At 45.9% G+C, this 24,821-nt stretch overlaps 1 protein-coding gene across 1 annotated transcript in view; it reads right to left on the bottom strand.

Moving 5' to 3' along the window:
- Nucleotides 1-593: 593 nt before the first annotated feature.
- LOC144124171 (uncharacterized) overlaps nt 594-24,821 on the bottom strand; it is a 33,410-nt gene continuing 9,182 nt past the window's right edge. The window contains exons 2-7 of the mRNA XM_077656825.1: nt 14,534-14,637; nt 14,042-14,201; nt 13,713-13,876; nt 12,665-12,815; nt 10,633-10,686; nt 594-695 (exon numbers count right to left, since the gene is read on the bottom strand). Of these exons, the coding sequence (XP_077512951.1) occupies nt 594-695; nt 10,633-10,686; nt 12,665-12,815; nt 13,713-13,876; nt 14,042-14,201; nt 14,534-14,637 (735 nt within the window). The remainder of the gene's footprint in view (nt 696-10,632; nt 10,687-12,664; nt 12,816-13,712; nt 13,877-14,041; nt 14,202-14,533; nt 14,638-24,821) is intronic.

Here is a 24,821-nt window from a genome sequence, read left to right as displayed (position 1 = left end):
GCACGCATATGATGCAAGGGCTACGCTAAATCCATCAGAACTTGGCCGGCTAGCTTTTCTTCTATAAATCGTAAAAAGCAAAGTTACATGCCAGTTAGGCACAAATTATTTAAAATAGCTGGATGTAATAGCATTTGCATTTTGGTGGGATTGGCATAACGATCACATCATTGAGGGTATGAGCCTGAAGGCATTAAAGATTATTGTGGTCTAAACAAGAGTAAATAAGAATTATGTATACTGGTAGTAAAATACCCTTTCTGGTGCTTACGTTTTCAGCTGCACAAACATCAATGTTTATGTTCTGGTTTTATGTGTGTATGTTTTATTAGGTTTTTATTTCTAGTACTAATTCTTTGTCAATTTAGGTAGAACTGACTTAATGACATGCTTTTTAACATGTTTGATAATCATTACCAGGGAGAATTAGAAATAATGCTGTACTCCCATTTTTGAGTACTTTCAATATTTGTTGCTCATTGGGTTAAGATGGTCTTGCATCACTAATGCACATATACAGTTCACCGGTTTATTCTCAGCGATATGAATAAAACTTAGGGCATGGCGTGATTTTTTTCGCTTATTTTTGTTTTTCAGGCCACAAGCTTGCGCACCTTGCCCCCGACCAAGTCCAGAATGTTGCTAACTGTGATCCACGTGGCAACAGGTGGACTAACAAAACTGTCCAGAAAGCCCTGCAAATTCGCTTGGCATGTGGTAACAGGGGTTACAGCCTCCTGAAGGAGGAAGTTATTCCTTTGCCGTCAGAACGCACTCTGCCGAGGCGTATCGAGGAAGTAAAGTTTGAACCAGGTGTGTATCCAAACTTCACTGGCTCATGTTGCCACTACGGACCTAATAGGCAGCCGCGTAAGCACTACATGCTTCCCTTTATTTTTAAGGAATCCTTGAGGAACTGCTGCCTCCACTCAAGGCCCAGCTCGACACAATGAGGCCAGAGGAGGAGAATTGCGCAATCTTGGTTGATGAGATGCAGCTCACTGCTGAACTCGACTTTGATCCCACTGTCAAGAAACCAATTGGCCTTGCAACGACTCCACTATCCAGTCCTGTGCATGAGGCCGAGCTGACCTAGGCGACACACGGAGTTGAGTTTCCCCTTCCGGTGGCGATGAGAGGAAACTACTTGATGATCAAATCGGGGTTTCTTGATGACCCGGTGGTTCTACTCGCAAACATTCACATTACTCAAGGAAAGGAGAAGGTTAACTATTTATTTACAACATAGGTAAAAAAAACGAGAAGAAACAAAGCAAGGAGAAGACTATTTACATGACTAAATCGTGTATCAGACGAATTCAGCCTCCGCTCAACCCATAGCGCTTGGTTTTAAACCCTCTGTCTCCGCCCTTAGCGAGGACCGCAACCAATAAGATAACAAACGACCCATCTCGCCAATCAGTGGTCAGGGAAAGAAAAATAAGGTTTCCGCCAACTAATCACAGATTGGGGAAAGACTGCTGATTAAACATTTGGGAAAAGAGAGGTTGCAATCAAATACACAAACAGCACAAACGCGACCACCCTCTCCCACGGCACCCACGGCCCAGCCGTTACCACTTTCCTATCTCTTTCGCACACGCGACAAAACGATCCCTAAACTGTTTACAGAATACACCGCGCGAGACGAACACAGTCGTTACGGGAATAGTGGGCTTCCGGTCACTCGGCTAATATTCAGCGGTATCTCGTGCGCCCCCGAAACCTCGTCAACCCCTTAACAACCACATGTCGTCAGCTGTACATGGTTAGCGTTTTTCCCGGCGGGTCATCCCCGTGACGGCGCGGCGTAAACGAGGACGTCCACCGCACGAAGGGGAAGCAGGGACGGGACGGGCCCCTTTGTTGGGGACTTCCGACCCCACTGGAGCGGCCTTCCTTGCGAACACAAGGCCAACGAGTTCGCGGAAAGGTCAGCGAACTCCACACCTCCCAACCAAGAATGTCACGCGGACACTTGCTGTCAGTGTGACATTAAAGTCCGGCCACAAGGTTCCAAGCAGCACTGCGCACACACATACACAGCCTCATTTCGTTCCGTGCACACAAGGTTAGGACACCAATCTGCACGTTCCAGAACCACCATGTCAGATCGGTGCACCAAATTGGCAGAATGAGTTCTAGCCACCTACATCTCGAAAAAGAAGATGTTTCCTTTTAGCTTTGTCCATAAGATTGGACCAAAATTCCAATTTATCCGGCACGGCGCCGGTTGTGAAGGCTACCGCCGCTATCGGATCTCCCTTGTCGCTTTTCTGAAAATGAATAGAGCTTACAGACTCCCCACGGGCCACGAAGGCTGCTGTTGGTATTGCGTCTGCATTCGCCCTTACTTTGAATTTTAGAATAAGGGTTGGGCCTGTCATCGGCAACTTGACCTACACTTTGACATGCAGTTTCCAGCAGTGCTAGCTGTTTCCAGCGTTGACAGCCGGCGTTCTCCTCAAAGAAAAGCATGCGCTCATTCGTTATCGTTTTACGATCACCTTCGCCGCCTTGCTTCCACACTTCTGCTAGTGGGGCAGGTTGCTCCATGTGGAAACCTACAGGAATGGAGGCATTGCCCGCATCCACCAGTTTCCTATGTGCTGCGAAACTCTTTGCAGCTGCCCCTGTCAGCTCCCAATCTGATGCAGAAACATTTGTAGCTTCCGGATTTGCCTGAAGCTCCACTGAAGCCTCGAGTCTGTCTCGAACAGATTCGTGCGAGATTCTGAAACGCTCATCGAAATCTGAGCTCTGATGTTCTTCATCTGGCTGGTTCCTTTCTGGCTGCTCTAGTACCGAGTGTGTTTCCGATGTTACTAGCTGCCCTACACCTTCAGCTAGATCTGTCAGCGCGCACAGTGTCAGCACCGACTGGCAAGACAACTCATCTTTGGCAGCTGGATTACTATCTACAGCGAAGAGCGTTCTCACTATCAGATCCGCCTTCTCCCCGTCCTCGACCCTTAATGCTGCGTCGGAGTTAGCGCACACTGGCTGGGGTACGATGCTGAGCTCTTGTTCGCGAGCAATACACTCATGTGTCTCCTGGGTCTGGTCTATATTGGGTTGCTCTGACATGTTCGTCACAGGAGTGACTAACGCTCCTATGCCTATCTCTTCTGGTGCGACACACAAGATTAGGCCCTGCTGTCTGACCGCTTCAGCTTTCAAAGCTGTAGTCATCGGCACACATGACAGATCAGCGTCCGCTACCTGGAGAACCGCATCTTCCTGTTTCGTTTCTTCAGAGCACTCACCCCTAGAACGTAACTGAATCTGGTCTCCTGTTAATTTTATTTCAGTCCCTGAATCCACACAGGTTTCAGTACTCTGACCTTCGGTATGCAAGTCTCCGCATGCCGGATCATCCATCCCATCAGGTTGACTGACCTTATTAACAGTCATCTCCGACTGGGAATGTAGCTTATCAGGCGCCAGTATCTTTACCTGAGCTACTAGTTTGCACACATCTGCTCTCATCGCGGGAACATCTGGTTCTTGCCTTGAGTTCGGACAGTCAATCATCGAATGTCCAAATTTCATGCAGTTATAACATTGAACTGCTGCGAATAAGACCTCACTATCAACTTTCGTCCCTTGCCTTAATTTCAACTGCATCTGTGCAAGGTTTCTCTTTTCTAGCTCAATTTGGAGTTTCAAATTTTCAATTTCATTCAGCTGTTCAGCCTCCTCCTGCTCAACACGTCGCATCCTGCCCTCCTGATCATACCGTACGGCAGCCATCTCCGTTTTCCGTGCTATCGTTTCTAGCACTAAACACTACACCGACATGGTGAATTCGGAGAAAGCAGAAAGGTCTCCTACCTTACTGGTTGCTCTCTGCCCCGGTGATCTCGTCGTCCTCAGTGATGACGACAGGCTCCTCGATGCGGACGACTTGAGCTCTGGATCCCACAGCAGCTCGCTGACTTCTGCCTCGTTTGACTGGCCTGACTTGGTCGCCTGGTTACTTTTCAGCAGCTCGCTGACTCGAACCCGTTCGATGTGGACGCCTGGTTCTTTTCAGCAGCTCGCTGACTCGAACCCTCGAAGGCTTGTTGTTGCCCGGCTCCTTCAGCTCCTAGCTGACTTGAGCCTCGGACGTCCTCTCGAACTCGACCCGTGATCCCGAAGCTTTCGACGTCAGTCTTGCGACGCAGCTTCACGTTTTCTCCTTTAGGACAAACAGCTTGTCCACCGACTTGTTCTCACCTTCCGTCCAACGCCTTGAGTAGAAAGAATTTGCGATCCTTGTCGACTGTGCCAGTTGAGTTTCCCCTTCCGGTGGTGATGAGAGGAAACTACTTGATGATGAAATCGGGGTTTGTTGATGACCCGGTGGTTCTACTCGCAAACATTCACATTACTCAAGGAAAGGAGAAGGTTAACTATTTATTTACAACATAGGTAAAAAAAACGAGAAGAAACAAAGCAAGGAGAAGACTATTTACATGACTAAATTGTGGATAAGACGAATTCAGCCTCCGCTCAACCAAGAGCGCTTGGTTTTAAGCCCTCTGTCTCCGCCCTTAGCGAGGACAGCAACCAATAAGATAACAAACGACTCATCTCGCCAATCAGTGGTCAGGGAAAGGAAAATAAGGTTTCCGCCAACTAATCACAGATTGGGGAAAGACTGCTGATTAAACATTTGGGAAAGGAGAGGTTGCAATCAAATACACAAACAGCACAAACGCGACCACCCTCTCCCATGGCACCCACGGCCCAGCCGTTACCACTTTCCTATCTCTTTCGCACACGCGACAAAACGATCCCTAAACTGTTTACAGAATACACCGCGCGAGACGAACACAGTCGTTACGGGAATAGTGGGTTTCCGGTCACTCGGCTAATATTCAGCCGTATCTCGTGCACCCCCGAAACCTCGTCAACCCCTTAACCACATGTCGTCAGCTGTACATGGTTAGCGTTTTTCCCGGCGGGTCATCCCCGTGACGGCGCGGCGTAAACGAGGACGTCCACCGCACGAAGGGGAAGCAGGGACGGGACGGACCCCTTTTTTAGGGACTTCCGACCCCACTGGAGCGGCCTTCCTTGCGAACACAAGGCCAACGAGTTCGCGGAAAGGTCAGCGAACTCCACACACGGTCTAGTCATCATGCTTACTAGACTGTCGTCTCGCTGGAAGCAAGTCGTTGCCTACCACCTGACAGGTACGTCCAGTCATATTTTCGGCCCTTTTAAGCCGATCCGTTCATGCATTTGATGTCGCTGAAATCGAGCGAGCAATCTGTTGTTACAAGGAAGGATGAAAGATAGCGAACTCGGAGTGCAGCAGAGGATGAATGAGAGTTTTTGTGAAGAGAGTGCGAGCAAGAAAGCGGAGGAAGGTACAACAGAAGCATGCGGAGGAAGTGGAGGTTCAGGGTACCAAACGATGAAACAACGCTGCATGAGGGAAGGTCTGTCGGGAGTGGCTAGAGATGTCTCTCGTACCCTCCTTCCAGCTCTTCCTATGCCAGAGCTGATGGCTTGAAGGCTGTAACGAGGAGGGTGTGCACTGCAGTGGGAGGCTGGGAGAGGTTCGCTGATATGATAACGCAGAGTGTGAAAGCAGGCCAGCACGCCACAAAGGAATCGTCAGTAGTGTGCTAGCAGGTGAGCGCCATAGATTCAGTCACCCTCAAGGGAAGGTGTCGAGGTGCAAGAATTTCTCTTCATAGGGCATTTCAGAACACGTTACTCGACAGCCTGTTCTAATTTGCATTGTGTTTTCGTTTTGCCGTCAGGTTGATTTCAAGGCATAATTGTCGCAGTAAGAGATATCTCTGCAACGAAGAATATTTCAACAGCTGAGCTCGAAATTTGCACTGCAAGAAGTGCAATTGTCAACCAGTTTTTTTAATATTTCTGTATATGGACAGTGGATGCCAAAGTAATCCAGCGTGACCTTGGCATTTGTGCCTGTTATGATGCCATCGGGTTATTTTTAACTAAGAGGTTTACTGAAAGATAAACCCTGAAACTGCCTGAGAAGGGCACAACTTTTTTAAAAGTTTGGTTGGTTTATTGTGTTTAATGTACCAAATCTACTCACGCTGTGAGGGACGGTTTTTCGAAAAGTAAAGGAATTTTCGCACTCCTCATCATGCATGAAAAAATTTCTCTTATCATTGAACTAGGACTTGTGTCACATAGTAGCTGCTCAACCATTTAAGGGCTTTCAGGACGCAATAAAGATTGCTGTACTTTCATTATGCTGAGGAGAAACAGCATGTGAGGGCCCGTATTGTCAGCGAGCACCTCAGTCACATGTCTTCCCTCCTCAGTACTGACAGGACTTGGGTTTGGGAGTGTCCTCCCCAGAACTAGAAAGGAGTGGCCGATTCTTAAGGAAGGCGCGCTTTGTTAGGGGCCCCCCTTCTGAAGAATTGCTACTAGCTGCTGCTGAGGGACTGGTCCTCTCCTTTTTCCTGCGGGTGCTTCGTTTCCTGTTCGGCCGGGCGCACGTGGCGTCCATGTCTTCTTCCACATGGTTTTCTTGCTGCTTCTTTTGGGTGGCCGGAACTTTGTCCACTGGATGTGCAGCATCAGCTGAGGTCTCCACTGGAGCGGATCCGACTTTTTCCGCTACTGGTTCCACGGACGTCTGCTCATCGGTTGCCACTGTGGGGGTTAATTGCGGCCTAGCTCACGGCGGGTTTTGGCTGCTGCCAGACCAGACCTTGTCTTGCGGCCAAGAAAAATTGCAGCCGACGGAAAACAGGCTGCCGCACGTGCCGCCTAAAGTGCAACTGAAGCAGGACGGAGTGGGCACAAACATGGCACAGCAGAGGGATCGCACGCATCGAGGCGACTTAGCTTTCAGAGTAAGCTGCCTCCATACATCCTAAATTCTCGGAAAGTAGGCTTCGCTTTAGTCAAGGAAGAGTGCGAAGCAAGGCAAGCATTCAAAGTTGGGTGAATGCGCGAGCGAAAAGCTTCTCTGACTGGAAACAAGTTTTGGGGAGCCTCTCCTCTCTGAGGTGGCTACACAATACCCCCTCAGAGGGATAACAAAGCAGGCCATGCTGAAGCACGGCCAGTCTCGAGGCGGGCGCGCGCGCTCTTTCATACGGCCTTCGCATTCGCCCCAGAAGCAATGCGAGTTATGGCGCGTTCACACTTTGACATTCGGCGGCGAGAGGAAGCGGAATCCGCTGCCGCGGCAGAGATTCCCGATCGGTCCAGGACCGAATTCTGCCGCCGGAAAAAAATCATCCGCCGAATCTCGTCAGCCAATAGGATGGCGAGGAAGCTGCTTCTGCCGGTAGAGCAAGATGGCGTCCGTGCACTCGCAGGACTGTCAGCAACTCATCGTCACAATGACTGCGTCACCGACATCGCAGCAAACAACGGATATGTTGATCGATGCCGTCAAGAATTATCGCGTGCTTTATGACAAGCGGAACCCACAACAAAAAGATAACCTTTTAAAAGACGACCTTTGGAGTAAGATTGGAGCAGCCCTTGGCATGAGCAGTTTGTATGCAATATTGCCCGCATGCACGTCTTGTTTACATCTAGTCTGTCACAGCTTGCATTGAATGAGTTACTTAGTACTGGCGTTGGAAATTATCTTGATACAAGCGCGCCTTTACCCGTGCATAAAAGTGAGACCTGTGCACGGCTGAATGCTGTCTGATAGCATATATAGCTTTGATCGAGGCGTCAGCATAGGGGCTCATGAAATTGTAATGAACCGCGATATGCATTTACCCCTTAACAAACAGGCTCTGAAAAGCTTTTTGACGGCCGAAACGTGCTTTTCCGAAATGAACCGCTAGTTAAAACCGAATGTATGTACCTGTGATTAGCACCCAGCTGACTATTTAGGAAAATTAACGGTGCTCTTGTTTGGCGCGAGGCCGTTTTACCAGTGCGCGCCGATTGTCCAAAGGCGCGGAAACGATCACTGCATAAAGTCTAGTGCAGTCAATTCGGAAAGTTTTGGACCGCAAACAATAGCATCTGTTGCTGAATGCCCAGAAAACGCATTTGAGTACTTAGGTACTCGTCAGTGTTGCATGCTATCTAAGAATAACTATGCAGTATGTGCTGCATGTTATTTGTGCAGTGATGCACAGCTGAATAAAGGTGTGTGTAAAAATGTATCCTTTGCTGCAGGTATAGCTTGCCAGAAGAAATTTGAGAACCTGAAGGATACGTTCATAAAGCAGCGCAATCTCATTAAAAGCAAAATGAAGAGTGGTGCGGGGACATCAGATATCCCCATCATAAAGTGGCGGTATTTTGACTCCATGATGGCTATTATGGAGCCCGTTTCGCCGTAACCAATGTAAGTTCAAAAATTGTGTTCCTTTTTAAACATTTATAGTGCATTTTGATGTAGAAAATAAGGCGAGAGACGCATGTCTCGGATAAGAGCCTACAAACTCGAATAGAGAACAAACACGCACCTGTATGTAACCGCTCTGAAAACGCTGTTATACGTACATGTTGACAGCACAGCAGAATGTTTTACATGACTATGTGCATAATGCCTTTGAATGTGAATTTGGCAACAGTGTTATGCAAATGCTACTTGTATGCGGGTATCATCGTAGTGAGAACTACAGTACCTGGGCACGCTCAACACAGCATGACCCCCTTTCAGGAAAATTATGTCATGTGCTATGCATTGTAGACTGTCTGGTGCATTGCTATCCATTCTTTTTTTTTCAGCCTCTGCAGCAATCTCACATTCAGCGCCGTAAAAGAGTGAGTCACACCACTTCAACTCTTAGCACTGCAAGAATATTAATAATAATGGCATTTTTAAACGAAGATCACAACAGAAACTATATTTTCAACAACACAAGCACATGCAGCTACCTTTCATATGCCTCAGAGCCCGTAGTCATTTATGAGGCTTTTCATGTTAAAGAGCACTCACTGTAAACAACTCGAGTAGGCCTACAGTAAGTACTTTTTCAAGCACACTCGAACCATTCTTCATTTTGAAGCAGCAGTTAACACGTGTGTGAACACACATTCATCAAGAAACTATGCATAATACAAGCCTTTATTCATTACCACACATCATATGAGAGTCCAAGCAGCCGTGCTTAAACACAGAGCTGAACTGTACACATAAGAGCACAGAGTTGAATCAAACACAAGTTGTAGGTTCAAAATTTCTTCCTATTGGCCGTACTAAAATGCGAGGCTTGTTTTAAAATGTTCGGTCGCAGCTGCAGCAGAATGATGGCATCCTTGTAGGCATTCATTACAGTAAATTAGTGTGCAGTCACTATTTTCATTAGTGAGTGCAAAAATAACCAGTATTCATTACAGAATGATGTCACAGCACGAAGGCTTTTGTCCGTTGTATCAGTTTATGAGTGCCACATGAAGTTTAAAACTGGTCGCTACACCAGTTGCGACTCACTGTAGGTGACCATCAATCAGACAATTTAACTGCAATAGAGCAACAGATGAGAGATAATTGGCAGGCAGTAATTTACAAAGTGGCGCCAGACAAACCTTGGTCATGACTTTGCTCTGCATTGCTCTTAACATGGTTGATGCCACGGTGTTGGCGATACGGGCATCAAAACAGCTTTCTATTCATCCAATAAACTGCGTGTATGTCTATTATCACACTCGGATATTTATTGAAGCACAAAGTCTATGGTAAGTAGCGATCAGTGCACTGCTGTGCACTGGAGAGCAAATACAGCAGCATAGAATGGTGACAGTAGTCGTTGCCAAAAACCACAGATTTGCTACTATTGTTGCTCCCAAATGATTTGGATGCTCTGATACATGCATACCGAGATATGTACTGTGATCAGCAAGTCGTGTTCTGGCCTGCTTTGAGAACCATTAGAAGCCTGCAGTTATGTCAAAATGATTTTTCAGTGAAGAAATACTTCATTCATTCATATTTATTGCAATGTGTGGTACATTCAGTACATGGGGTTATTAGTGCTACCGACGGAGGTCCCAAAGTAATACGGTCCGAGGGACCTCCTGTTCGGAAATAAAAAAAATTGCAGTAGTTCAGGTGCAAGGCAAAGAAGGTGTATAGAAAGCACACAGATGAAAAGCAAGGAACTATTATGATACAACGCTAACAAGCAAACAAAAATGCACAAATTGTGAAAATACAACAACACCGCAAAGTATAAACTGCAAGTAATACAGGAAAGATATGTATACAATACACAATAATTAAAGGAATGTTCTTTTTCAACTTGGCCTACACAATCTACCATTTTACCAGACCTAACACCAAGAGGTCATTATGTATTTAGACCCGTCGAATAGGTATCATGTGTCGAGAAGCTCTGAAATGAAGCGAAATACGCTGAGCATGCGTTTTCATGGAGCCAGTCAGAAGAAGGGAGCTCCTAGTTGAATTCAAGCATTTGTGAACTGGTGGCACATGGGGACTGAACGTAGTGGGTACTTCGTTGAAGAGTGATGACATGTATTTACCCACAATTTCGAATATTTCACTCATAAAATAAAATTGATGTCACTTGTTACCATGTGATTTGCTAATGCACTACGCATGTTGCTGCAGAACTGCATATACAGAGGATGACGCAGAAGACCACACAAGTGATCCGCAACTAGCCTACATTGGCATGGCTTCCCAAGAAATTTGCGGCACACCAGCTCATTCACCAAGTCCACCTGGGACGCCTGGACTTCCGAGACCTGCAGAACCTGAAAATACACGAGATGACAGGTGAAGAAAAACTAGTCATCTCTGCATTACACAATTTTGACGCAGAAAACTGATTTATTTTAGGTTCCTGAGCACAGATGTGGACTCAGACACTGAAAGGTATACGTGCCTTTATAATAGCTTCCTTTGGCACAGGCAATGTGCTTATGATGCAAATTTGTTAAACTAATTCTCTTTCTTATCCGCTTTCAGGCTTCCTAGGCCACCAAAAGCTCGTAAGCTTGCAAGAAATTCAATAGGAGAAAGGTAAAATAAACAATGCTTTCTCTATGTAAATGACTGCAGTTAACAAGGAAAATTTTACTTCCAGCTCTTCAGAGGACCCACACTTGGAAGTAGCTTCAGAATGTTTGAAACGCCTAGTACAAATGAAGTCTCCAAAACAGGAGACGGACGATCTGGCGCACCATTTCTGTGCGACACTCGCCAACAAGCTGCGATCACTGAGCCGATCACAGCAGATTGATGCTATGCATGAGATTGATGTTTTAATGTATGCGAAAATGAAGCAAGCATTGGCGGACCAGAGCAGCTGATGATGATGTTTATGTTCAAATAAAACTGAAATATCTTGCCTATTCAATCTATGTTCCCTTTTATCATGTTCACTTGCCATGGTACCTTGCCATCGCTGATAAGGTATCTGCACAGTCTATCCCTCACGTCATAGGCAAGTCTGGAACAGGAATGTAATACAAATTTATACCAAAAGCAAAAAGCTCACTTTGCATGTCCACCACATCTATGCGATGTACAACATGTAAACGACAGAGAACTGAAAAATTGCTAAGCACAAGCTTCCAGGAGACGTACAACCAGCTACAGGCACCCAATACCTGGCTGAGTTGCCGCCTGTGTTTGGCAGGGCACACAGTGCAGAGCTTCCGTCGTCTTCTGCTCTCCAACTTCCATCAACAATCCTGCCTTCCCAGTCAATGTGGTCAGCTGTTCCAGGAGGACAGTATGTAGACCGGGAGCTGGAAGATTCTTTAAGAAATTTTGCAATGTGAGGCACGCCAAGATTATGTAACGGGTGTTTCCTTCTTTTGCTTTGAAGGGACGGCGCAGAATGCGCCATCTCTGGGCCATAATGCCAAAAGCGTGCTCTACTACCCTACGGGCTCTGCTGAGGCGGTAATTGAAAATTGTTCTTTGATGCAATTCTTCAAAATGGCTTGGTTCAGTGATAGCAAACAGTGGTGGTAGACCTGCAGTATGAAACATGAGTAGAAAACAATAAAAGTGCAGATTAACAAGACATCAACAGCAGTGTTGAATGCAACATCAGCTTCTGTAATGCCACTTTTTTCTACGCTTGTTTTGATATACCGGCACCTGGTGCGAGTGACTGGAACTGCAAGCACCCCCTTATGCTAGCCAATCGACACGTTTGCTGGGCATGGCTAATGGGTATCTAATTTCAAATATAGCCAAATCGCGGGTGTGGGAACCTTTCGGGAGTCCTTCTATACTGGGTCTTTGCATGTGTGCGCATCTATGTGTGCGTTTGTGTCATAGACTTGCATGATTCTGGTGGGACAAATCAAGTTGCCTGCTGTAGTAGTACCTGAATGCAAGAAGTTAGCTACAACATAGGTGCGAACACGTTGAGCATGCAGAGAATGTGCGCCAAATTTATGGCGGCTACCATATTGCAGGTCAATCTGAACATAACAAATATCTAGACTGATTCCTGAATTAAATACATGCGCTACAGTTAGAAAACAACCTGAGTGAAGCATGAGATTGATCTTACACTACAATTCTATCACAAAATGCTAGCTCATGTGATTCATGCTACAATGCTTGTCAGAAGGAAAGGCCAGTCACACTTATAAACAATAGTTCTTTCTGCTACTGCCACAAAGCACTTGCACAAACAAAACAATTAAACATACTTTTCCTTGAGTATGGACGCATCATATATGCATTTAGGGGAAAAGCCTCGTCCCCAACAAGAAAGTATGGCATGTGTCCAACTGCTCCAAGATGTTTGCCAGGGGGAAATCCTCTTTGGTTCTGCTCAATTGATTCCTGGAGTGTGCTTCGGCCAAACACCCCGCTATCCGTCTCACTCCCAAAGTGGCCAACCTCCACATAAACGAACCTGAGAAATGAAACAACAGGCAGAGAATATTTTGCCAATTCAAAATGAATCAGCAGACTGAAAACAGTGCCCTCTTTATCGCTGCTCTCATATGTGCAACAAGTCAGGTTCACACCCAAGTAATACTTGTGCATGAATTCTACACCTCCTCAGAAAGGACACTGCAGGTAGCATATATCCACAGCATTGCAACATTTCGTGTTGCTAAGCTATTGTGAGCATTCACTGCATACCACGAAGAATGCAGCTCTGTATGGTTATATTTTTGCCTGACGACCAGTTTATGCAAGAAAATATTTGCACCGGTGAAAATCAAGTTAGCTCTTCGCTTAGGAGGAACTGTGATTTCTTGCTACAAAAACATAGGAATATTCTAATCAATCTAGCTAGCTGCCTGCACAAGATGCAAAGAGGAAAACAATCCACTATCAAGGAGTTATATCTGTAATATACCTCAAGATAAAAGTATACAACAGCTTGATCTTGCTGGTACTCACCTACGGGACAGAAATGTGGAGGCTAACGGAAAGGGTTCAGCTTAAGTTAAGGACAGCGCAGCGAGTTATGGAAAGAAAAATGAGAGATGTAACGTTAAGAGACCGGAAGCGGGCAGAGTGGGTGAGGGTTCAAATGCGGGTTAATGACATCCTAGTCAAAATAAAGAGGAAGAAGTGGGCTTGGGCAGGGCATAACCGGTGGTACTGAAGGTAACAGAGCGGATCCCAAGAGACGGCAATCGTAGCAAGGTGTGGCAGAAAGTTCAGTGGGCGGATGAGATTAAAAAGTTTGCAGGCATACGGTGGGTGCAGCTGGCAAAAGGAAAGGGTTAATTGGAGAGACATGGCTGAGGCCTTTGCCCTGCAGTGGGCATATTAAGGCTGCTGCTGATGATGATACCTGTAGTAAGCATCACTGATGGCAAGCAGCGATTTACTGAAGAAATTTTTGTAGTTTCTATCCACGCTCCCTGAATTTGCAGGGCATTCCACGGCAACATGTTTGCCGTCAATTGCGCCTAAACAGTGTGGCAAATTCCAACGCTGCTCAAAGTCGCTTGCGATCTGAAGAATGAGAAAAATAATTAATGTGCATATGTAAAGCAATCAGGAAGCACATCAGAGACACTTGAAAAATAAGTGCGCGCAGGGGCAATCTGTTTCCTAGTATCACAGCAAGAATAAACAAGCTTTACAGGGTGATCCCCGTGAGTTTGCGTATATATTTACCTGCAGCCACTCCTCGGGTTCCGTTGGGCATGCGACATATATAGGGCCAACGACCTCCCAAATCGCCCGGCATGTTGATGAAATGATTCCATAGGCGGTTGAACGTCCATTCAAAGAACAAAATGACGACGATCGCAGTGTGTCGCCGGCAGCTAAGAACCTGAATAAAAGAGATTTCCAGTGAGAAATGAGGCCGCGTGGGAGTTAAGAAATCAACAGTCTTCAATCAATCAGCGTTTGTTGAAGCGTGGCCATTACCTCACAGTTTGGGCAAGGCGGTGCTCTGGCGGGATCGCTCTGCGAAACTTTGTGTCCTTTTTAAGGATTCGTGGCCTGACCAGCTCCAAGATAGTTTCGAATGCTTGAGGAGGCATTCTTAAGTAACTACAAAAAAGAAAGTAGCCATTCGCCATTCACTCTTTCAGCACCGCCACTGCTACGATGAACATCACAGAACTTTGACAGAAAGCACATAATTCTATCTGAACTTACTCCCGATAATATTCCTCGTCGCGGGAACGTAGAAGGGGCAGCAGTTTGTAGGCGTGGCCGAGTTCCTCACGCTGCTGAAGGGCAGGTCGCACCCACCAACGTCGCTAATGCCGTTTCTTCTTCGCTGCGTCCCGCATACGCTGTCGCTGCCGCGCGGCCAGCAACGAGTTTGCCAGAAGAATCAAGATTATTTCCTCCTCTTCTGAATCGCTCATTATTATTCACGGTTCGCGCGCCGAACGCGAATGAAACAACGCGCGCGTCAGCACAAACGAAGCACATTGAAAAGGCGCGTACGAGACACGGGAGAACTGGAGAAGGCGGCACCTTAGCTACCCTAGCGGCGCGCGCCGCCGTTCGAGTCAGGCCACGCGAAGTCTCGTTCCTATCGGTGGTCGGCGAGAGCTCCTTGTCGCGCCGGCGGCGCGGTTGCCAACAAATGTGAACGAGACAGCATATCTGCGGCCGCGGATTCCACTTCCTCTCGCCGCCGAATGTCCAAGTGTGAACGCGCCTGTAGGCCGCCCGCCGCCGCTAGAGGCGCGACGACCCCACCACTCCTAGGGAGCCTACATGTCGCGCCCCCTCCCGGCTTAGGGTGGTGACTTCCTTTGACACAGCACATGCCGCCTCCCGCTAAGACCCATGTTGCCAGCGCGTGTGTTGTCATGGTTACGGGAAGACGCCGCGCCATCTTGTTCCCCGCCGTGCATAGGCGCGCATTAGCTGCTGCAGCAGTTGCGTCTTCATCGCCGTTCATCGTTGAGTGGGACAGTCATATGTTGTCGGTTGTTGCACTAAGTGCGCCAGGAAGCTTACGCAGCAGCAATGCCCGGGTGTTGCGTTCCGCAGTGCTCGAACCACTGCAGGAAGGGCACACGGATGTTTCGTTTCCCGGCTGACTCCAACCGAAGAAAACGTTGGCTGGCACAAGTAAAGCGAGACTGCTGGGAACCCACTGCTGCTTCTCGCATATGTTCTGTGAGTACCGTACCTTTTTCTCTTTTGTTACCTGCTCGCTTGTTATGTTTGGTGTACTGTGCTTCACGTTTACGATAATTAAACCACGGCCGCCTCGAACGGCGTGCGCGGCGTGGGTTTGATAACAGGCTACGCATTGCGGGCGTGGGTGCAATCTTCTCGTTAGTTTTTAGATGCGCTGGCGGCGTGTCTCGAGCACCAAGGGCGAGAAGCAACGGTTCGCATTCGCCCTCGCTGACTGTAATTCTCACGCGAGTGCACTCACGATATATTGGCGCCCGCTTCCTTGTTTGCGCTGTAATACATCCGCCAAGACTCATGTCAGAGAACATGACTGAGGTAGTGAAAATAAATTTCTACATCTCTCTGACATTGTACGCGTTCGCTGTTTCGTGAGCGCTGTGGTCGGAGGAAGTTATTTTCAGTCAGGTCTGGTTATCTAGGCACCGTTCTGCTGTACGACGCTATTCGGTAGAAAAAGATTGGAAACCCAAGATCAGACTAAAAGAACACATTTTGTATATGCCCGGTTACTGGCATGCATATGAAGCCTTTAGGAAGCCCTTATCCAGTTTTTTTAGCTTGGCACTATAGCCTGGTAAAAGACTGCATGTGAAAACATTACAGCAGGTAGAAACAGCTCTGTAGTTGTAACGCTAGTCATGTTCCGGTTTGCAGCATTTGTCACAGTTATGTGCAGGTATGAATATACTTCTTGATGCTTATGAAGTACTTGCTGCCATTCATTTCAGGCACATTTTGAAGAAACAAGTTTCGAGCAAAACAGACAGGATGGCTTAAAGAAGCTAAGGCCAGATGCGGTTCCCACACTTTTTACTTATCGAGGTAAGCTTCTAATTTTGATCCATCTCTTAAATACAACTCTGCCTCATTCATATGAAATGTTTGCAAAGAAATTTGTCTACACGTATACGGTAGTGCTCTGGTTGCTTTGTGCAAGCTCAAAAATGTGCGCTCATCTGCTTTTAGAAGGCTGCAAAGAAAGGTTCATCACCATCAGCATTTCAAGGTCCATAGCAGGACGAAGCCTATCCTACTGACTTCCCTTTAACCGGTTCCTGTGCCATCTGTGGCCACATTATCCACACAAACTTCTTGGTCTATTGATATGGCTTTTATATCCAAGCATTCCTACAGCGCATGTTTGCATCAGCATCTAGATCCCTAGCTAGAAATTTGTTGGGATCCATGCAATTCATTTCTTGTAAAACTAAATCGCGGGCATAAAAAAATATGTATATTGCACGTTATTGTAGGATCATGCATTCGAACAGCACCTTCAAACATAAAATCACCTTAAGCCGTGTTTTAACGGCTTCTGCATTACCTCTGGCTCATTTTTCACTGTAGATTGAAAAAAAAATGAATGAATGACAATTGAAATCTTCCGTGTAAGCCATAAAGGTATAAAGTATGGCACTAAACAAAACTTTTGCCACCTAACTCTCTGCCTACCCCTACTATATTTGCTTTTCTTGAACACCCACTGCTTCCCTAAGGGACTACTGTTTATCTTCTCTACACATTGAATGCACTCATATATATGATACTAAGATCCAAAACGTAACACACAGATATAGCCTTGTATTCAAAGAGCACAAGGCCACCTATAGTGTGTTTATACTTTGTATAGCATCGTTTTTTCTTTATAATTCACCCGACGCCTGCGAGAAAGGGGGCGTCTAGAATCAAACAAATATCCTAAAGCAGACTGCATACTGTGCTGTCTCATTTGTTCTATGTCACCTGGCACAGAAGCTAAAATGGCAAAATTCAGGACGATTAGTAATTCTAGTTGCATCAATGGTACCTCAGCTGCTAACACAACCTGCTGTTGAGCACAATTTTGCACGACTGAATCATTGCCAGTTGTAGCATGCTTTCCGACGCTGTTAAATATGCACTGGCGGTAAGAAATCTAAAGCCCCCCAGTACAGCTTTGGGATCTTAAAACCCAACTGATATTACTACTCCTGAAGTTTATTTGGAAGTTTTATGCAGGTACTAGGTTGCGCTTCTGTAAATGCAGAATTTCTGCAGTTCTTGAGTGTAGGGCTACCCTATTGACTGAATTTTTTATTTCAGCCATCCCGAAACACCGGAAGCCTCCGAAGAAGCGGTCTTGCTTTCATCCGGCCACGCCAACGCAAAGCCCAGTACTTGACCCCACCGGAAATGAACCATGTGGTAGTGCTGCTCTAGAGCCTGTCTTCGCATCAACAGCCGAACAAACACAAGACTCGGCTGTGAGTGACAGCATGAGTTCCCAGGACACTGTCAGTCCACTACAATGTGCTCAGGTACCAGGGTATGATCTACCTTTAACAACCACCTTGCTGCCGCCCAAAGCTGTCGACACTGTTATCTATGCAGACAGCGTTGCCCATTCCTTTCTGAGAACAGATAAAGCCAGTGGGGAAGATTCCACTGATGCAAGTCGACTTCCTCTGCCCGCAGCTTCACCCATGGAGGCCGAATCCTTAAGCGCTGAAAGGTCACAGCATAGTAATGAGCGATCAAGTAAAGAAATACCTCAAGCTGCATTCACACTTGGTTCAAGTACGGCTTCAACTGACTTGTCTCTTCAAAGACAGAATGCTGAGCTGAGAAAGAGAAATAAGGACTTGGCCCAAAAGTACAGAAACCTACAGAGGCTTCACGAGCAAACAAAGAGAAAACTGCGCAGTCTTGTAAAGAAGTCACAGTCGCCACAACAAAAAATGATAACCTTGGAACAATTACCGTTCCTCAAACACGACCAGAGAAGGGCTTTGACGGTGAAAACTACGAAGGGCCTTAAGTGGTCTGAGAAGACTATTCGAGAGGCCCTTCAAATAAAGCACGCATGTGGAACAGCAGGCTATGAATTATTAAGATCATTATCATATCCACTGCCATGCAATAGGACATTAATACGAAGGCTTCAAAATATTAAATTTTTGCCTGGAGTTCTTCATGAAGTTTTTAATGTCCTGAAATCCAAAGTAGCCACAATGCAAGACATAGAAAAAGACTGTGTGCTCTTCATGGATGAGATGGAAATCTCCCAAGGATTTGACCACGATCGCTCGCTTGATTGCTTTTTTGGGAGCACTACATTGCCGGAGTCCGCTACAGATGTTGCCAACCATGCTCTTGTGTTCATGGTTGGTGGCGTGAACACGAGATGGAAACAGGTTATCGCCTATCACTTCACTGGAAGGTCGATAGATGGCTCTATTTTGAAGGACATTGTGTTCCACTTGATTGAGCTTTGTTTTCAAATCTCGCTTAGAGTGCTTGTTGTCACAAGTGACATGGGAGCTGCCAACCGTGCAGTTTGGCGCCTGCTTGGCTTGTCCAACCACAGAAACTCACAGACTGTCTGCTGTATTCCGCACCCGCACCTCCGTGGCAGGCAACTATTCTTTATGGCTGACCCCGCCCACGTCTTGAAGAACATCCGTGCCCAACTACTCCGAGTGGGAGAATTCACTCTGGGTGAAGAAACTGTTAAGGAACAAAGTCTTCCTTCTGGCATTGTCAAGGTGGAGCATGTTGAAGCAGTGTTGAAGTACGACTGTCAAAGTGAGCTGAAGATTGCAAATAGGCTGTCGGAAATCCACAGCAGTGGACATTTCACTACCATGAAAGTGAACATTGCTGTGCAATTGTTCCGTGAGGCTCCTGCTGCTATCCGATATTTAATCCAACAAAAAATTTTGCCCCCCGAAGCAGAGGCTACAGCGTGGTTTTTTAACCTCGTGAGCAGGTGGTACACCCTTATGTCGGCCAGACATCCGGTTGTTGCTCTGAGCGATATAGATCCTTCAGAGCATAAAGAGGCCACTGCGCTTTTGGAACTGACGTGCAGCACTTTCCGTCAAATGAAAATGGGAGCAACGGCACATTGGAAGCCTTCACAAGCTGGCCTTCTGGCATCGACCACTGTTGCTCTCAGCCTGTCGCAAGACCTCTTGGACAACCAAAGCTACAAGTATGTGCTTCTTGGCCGGCTCGTACAAGATTGTCTCGAAAACATATTCTCTGTGTTGAGACTCAAGAAGCCGGTCCCTAGTGCATACGACGTTAAGTGTGCACTGAAGCTGATTTGTGTTGGACAGTTCATGCACACACCTACAAATTCTAGCTACGAGGTTGATGACAGCTTGCATCTAGCTGACCTCCTTGACCCAACTATCCAGAGACATGAAGGACAAAACCAAGAGCCTGAAGAGCTAGAAAACCTGTTTGTGTGTGCTCTCACAGAAGCAGAATGTGACATTCTTGCTTATCTAGGAGGATTCCTGGTCAAGTCTGTCATGAAGTCCATTGGTAACTGTAGTGACTGCAAAAATGCCCTTGTTGGAGATGCTACAAATCAGTATAGCAATCTTATTAAGCTTAAAGAGTACGTGAAAAATTCTGAGAACCTCATTTATCCAACGCAAGCAGTGATTAATGTCCTTATAGAATGTGAGGAGCAGTTTAAGACTTTTGCAGATATGAAGGAAATCATGGTGCTCAAAACCCCATTTGCTAGCATTCTGAATGCCCTGTGCAAGGCTGTCAAGTTGAACTTAGGTTGCTGTGAAACACATCATGCTCAGGCAGGGAAGGTCCTCCTGACAAAATATGTGAGGACAAGACTGAGGATCCATCTACGACAGCAGCATGCACAGAGGGTGGATGGAATGTCTAGCAAAACATGTGCCGCAACAAACCTGGTCTGAACTCTGAGAAGGATGGTAACATCATATGCTTAGATGCTTGCAGTCAGCTAGTTAATGATTTGGCCTTGCTTTCGTTGTTTTTCTATAGTTTGACACAACTCAAGAAAATAGGGGAGATGTCCTTAAAGAATTCTATCCAGCCAATGGCGCCAACAGATTTTCATGACACCATGTTTAATGCTGGGAAGTTGCATCGCTGGGAGTGGCAGATGAACGGCAGTTAACCGTGGCTTAATCGGATTGACCGCGTTGTCATGAAAATCGGTCACTGCTATTGGCTGGAGGGAAACGGTCGGGGGGCATCTGCCACTACTTCCTTGGGTTGTACCCGAATATAGCACTCTGACACTTTCACTGTGTATGTCGTGTGTACTTTGCTCGCCTGTAAATTGTTGACGTCTTTCAGCATATTTTTATGTCACCTCTCTGTAGCAAGCTGTTGCTTGCAGATTGTGTGCACTAACCAATGAAGCTGCTTTGCTTCAGTCAGCATTTGGAAATAGCAAACTGATTTACAGTGCGTGCCACTAGTGTGTTCATCAAAGGTGAAGTTTTTAGGAGCAAGTGTTGGAACTAGATGCAAATGTGTAAACCACTGTTTCAAGTCTTTTGTGAAGTGCGTAACAGTCTTATTTTTGTGGCTGGAGCATCACTACCATGCCTTGCATTATTTAGGGGCTGTAAAACATACGCTCCCACAGAGTTGCCGTGGTGTTTCTCATTATCATTTGAGTTGTTTGCATTACTAGTCCTGCTAATTTAGCCCATTTATTGTGTCCTCTGTACTGCACTCATGCAATTTGTTCATGGCTATCAGTATATTTTGTTTTATGTAGAAGTGTTCATTGAGCAACGAAGCTGCTTTACTTCGGTCAATGTTTAAAAATAATAAGCCTGTTTGCAATTACACCATCAGTGTGCGCACCAGATATGTTTTACAGGAGTGACTGATATGTGTACAAAAATTTCACTGGTTTCACAGATGCTGATAATGGAAGAATGTAATTTCATATGCACTTTAGCTGGCTGCGGATGCTTATATATTCTGTCAGTTTGCTTGAGAAAGAATATGAGCACCTCCCCTTTAATTGACAGTTGCCAGAAGTGTGTCGGCAATAAAAGAAGCTTCTTGAATGTTTACACGAAGGCGTCTGAAAATGTCATTTGGTTTCTTGATTTTAGGTTTTCTCACTTGTCCCATTGTTTGTATTGCTCCTCTTTCTCTGATTCCATTCCAGCAAGTCTCATGTTACACTCTGAACATTTGAGCCTCCTACTGAACACCCTGTGTAAGTTAGTTTCTCAGCACACGTGGAAAAATGGTAGGCAATGTGAAATGAAGCACTGCTTTAATGTTAACTCAATGGCAATCTGTACAAAACTAAGACGCTTACAACACTCGATCTTAATTTGTTAACATCAGCCTCAAGATTCCCTAAATTTTTTAAGTATGTTTATATCTTTTGCTGAAGCTACAGTGTGCTAGTATGGGGTTGCATAGCTCATTGCGTAGAGCATGTGTAATTGCTCACAGAAGAGCAAAATGCACAAACTAATGGTACATTGCACACGCAAATGCCATTGTGATGTCGGTAATAGAACTACTGGGGCACTTAAGTCTCTTCCCGTGCTGTGAATGCATAAGCATTAGGTGCTACTGTTTTGCTTCTGTTGCGTGGTTTTATTTTGAACCTACATAGACCAGCGTTAGCTCGGTTTACCGTTACATTTTCGATTCTACTCATCGAGACCTTTCAACGATATATGACGATGCTATAGCATTAGGTTCAATTTTAAATCAAATAAATAATTAATGGTAATTAAGACCTGCGATTACTCCGGTGGAATTATACTCGACATAAGCTATCCAACGATATATAGCTTGATGATGGAGCATAACGATTGATTTTTAATCACGGTTATCTAATTAATGGTCGGTAAGACAAGATTAGTTCAGTGCAATTGTACTCAACATAAGCTATCCAGCGACTTAGTGATGTAGCGTAAATTTCAATTACATTACAATTAACTAATTACCGGTAATTAATTGAGACCTACAATTAGTCCGGTGCAATTATACTCGACATAAGCTATCCAACGATAGAACACTTGCGGCGATTATGCCCGACATAAGCTACACAGCCACTACGGCCACATTCTGTACAGGCCGCGCATGAACCAAGTAATTGATAAGCATTAAAAAGTGGGCCTGCGTAATCTTTTGATTACCGTCATAACATTAAATTCTGAACGCCCAACACCTAAGCTCGGTTAGTGCTCATCGTGAGGAGGAACCCTTTTTACGTAATTGATAAGCGCTGCCTTTTGGCGCGATGACGCGCGCAGAGGAGAGACCCGTTCGGAGTGTAATGCACCGTCGCTGAGAACTGCTCTATGTCGTCGGAACGGCGTCATCTGTTGGTACTAACTTCGAAAGAAACGCCGATAAACTAGAATATAAACTAATGTTGTAGATCGCCCCAGCGACCACGCCACTGAAAGCCGGGGATGCTCTCTTCAAGGGGAACAACATGGCTGCCCGTCATGTTTAGCGGCCGTTTTCGGCAACACTGGGAGAGATGTCACCACCCTAAGCCAGGCGGCAGGCGGCATGTATGTAGGCTCCCTAACCACTCCCTCCCCGCCTGCGTCTGCGGCGGCGGGTGGCTTTTGCCTGGTTTCGCACTGTAGCCCGCTGGTTCACGGTGAGCGCAGCACCGAAATCAAAGAGACACAAAATGCAGATGCTTAAACTGTCTATCTGCAGCACAGTCCACATGGCGCACAGATTCTTCGTCGCAAACTTTGCTGGATGAAAACATTGAAAATGAGGAATCACTCTTCCATTCCTCAGAACTATGTCGAGCATCTGTGGTATTAAGTCCAGAAGGAAACACTCTGATCATTTCCTCTCGTATATGTGATGGTCCGTGATTAAGTGACAAGTCAATATATTCTAAGGGGAAGATCCATAATGAAGTCTCAGAGAACGAAAGTTTTGTGCTCGTCCCATAAAAATGTACTATATCGCGGAAAAAATTCTGTACGAGGCTTGAACCGTAAATCTGATAGCACCGTAGCGGGTGGTTTGAGACGGTACTTGAGTCGCTAAGCGGTCAAAATTGCAAGATTGCTGGGAGGTGTATATAGTACTTAATTACGTAGATATCGTTTTTCGCACGTCCTCAATGAACATATTTTCACCCTCATATACATCATAACTTCCTTAAACGAGAGGCCTGTATCAATATCACAAAAGAATGCTAATTACTAGTGCGCGAGCAAGGGTCAAGAAGCATTGTAATGAATTCTTCTCTGCTCGAAGCCAATGGCCCGCGGCCTTCCCACTTTTGTTGTCAAACAAGAGGCCACCAGATTTCTCTGGAATTACTGTAGCCACGTGCAAGTCTCTCTTCATGTTCAAAACTGTCGTAAGCGCATTAGGCGTCTAATGGTTAAAGTTCCTGGTAACCTTTCAATTTTGCAAGGCCGAGAGCGCCCGTCATTCTTACCTTCGTTGACTGAGAACTTGTTTTGTCGCTGCGCCAGCGAACTCTATGCTTTCTGTTTGAGGACACGAGTTAGCCCCAATAAACAATTTTCTAGTTGGACGCAAGCTTCCTTGTCGTCATTCTGGCCTGACTAACGTTAACAGAACGTAACAGAAGCAACCAGTACAAGCTGCGTATGCTGCCACAGATATTCACATGCACTGAGTATTGCAATTTCAGAAAGTATGTATGTCCAATGAGTGACTTCAGCTACCATATAGAGCGCCATTTTTTGTTCTTCACGTATATTCAAAAAGTGGCGCGTCCTGAAACTTCCTAAAATATTTGGTTTAAATATCATTGTAGAAGACATCAGATTATGGACTTGAATGCCCAATGCCGTCTATTCTCTCAAATTCAGGGGATTTTACTAATATGTAAGCATTGCAAATGTTCATTTTTGGTTCCTTGCATTGTAAGCTAAGCCAGCTGGTATAACGCGCATTGCTGTGAGGCTTAGTGGAGCTCCGTTAAGTTGCGGAAAACTTCTTTTTGTGGTGCTACTTTGTTTCCTGAATGACGTGAGGAAAGTTCATGCTCACGAGAGGTTTATCGAATGCGATGACGAGGCTACAGATATGCAGGAGAATAATGCAAAGCTGGTAGTCATCGCCTCTCAGATAAGTTTGCTCGCTCGTAAAGGCCGATTTTATTCAGGCAGAGCGCAGTTCCTAATATTGCTTTGCTGGCAGTTAGTTCATGCTTGCAGTTACTGTAAACAAGTGACTTAATTTTCGCGTTGTCATGGGGTGGGACGGGCAGTCGTGAGACGGCGCCAAACTTCAAAATGCCTTTCCAAAAGGATATCTTGGACGTCGCGTACTTGCAACGTGCTCTGCTCCAGCAGCCAGGGTTGGGTTTCGCGTTTTCCTGGGTAGCACCGTGAATTCTTGCTAATGCCGCTGTTGTGCAAACTTAAAGAAGCTGCGCTTGAAATTTCAGCACCTATATTCGATCTGCAGAATCCTTTACTCCTTGAAACTCGCCACCCAAGTATTACATGCCGCATATCATTCTACGCAC

This window comes from Amblyomma americanum, chromosome 3, assembly GCF_052857255.1.
Source record: "Amblyomma americanum isolate KBUSLIRL-KWMA chromosome 3, ASM5285725v1, whole genome shotgun sequence".
In the NCBI taxonomy this organism is placed as follows: domain Eukaryota; kingdom Metazoa; phylum Arthropoda; class Arachnida; order Ixodida; family Ixodidae; genus Amblyomma; species Amblyomma americanum.
Note: the sequence above shows the minus strand (reverse complement) of the source record. Positions and strands in the feature narration are given on the sequence as shown.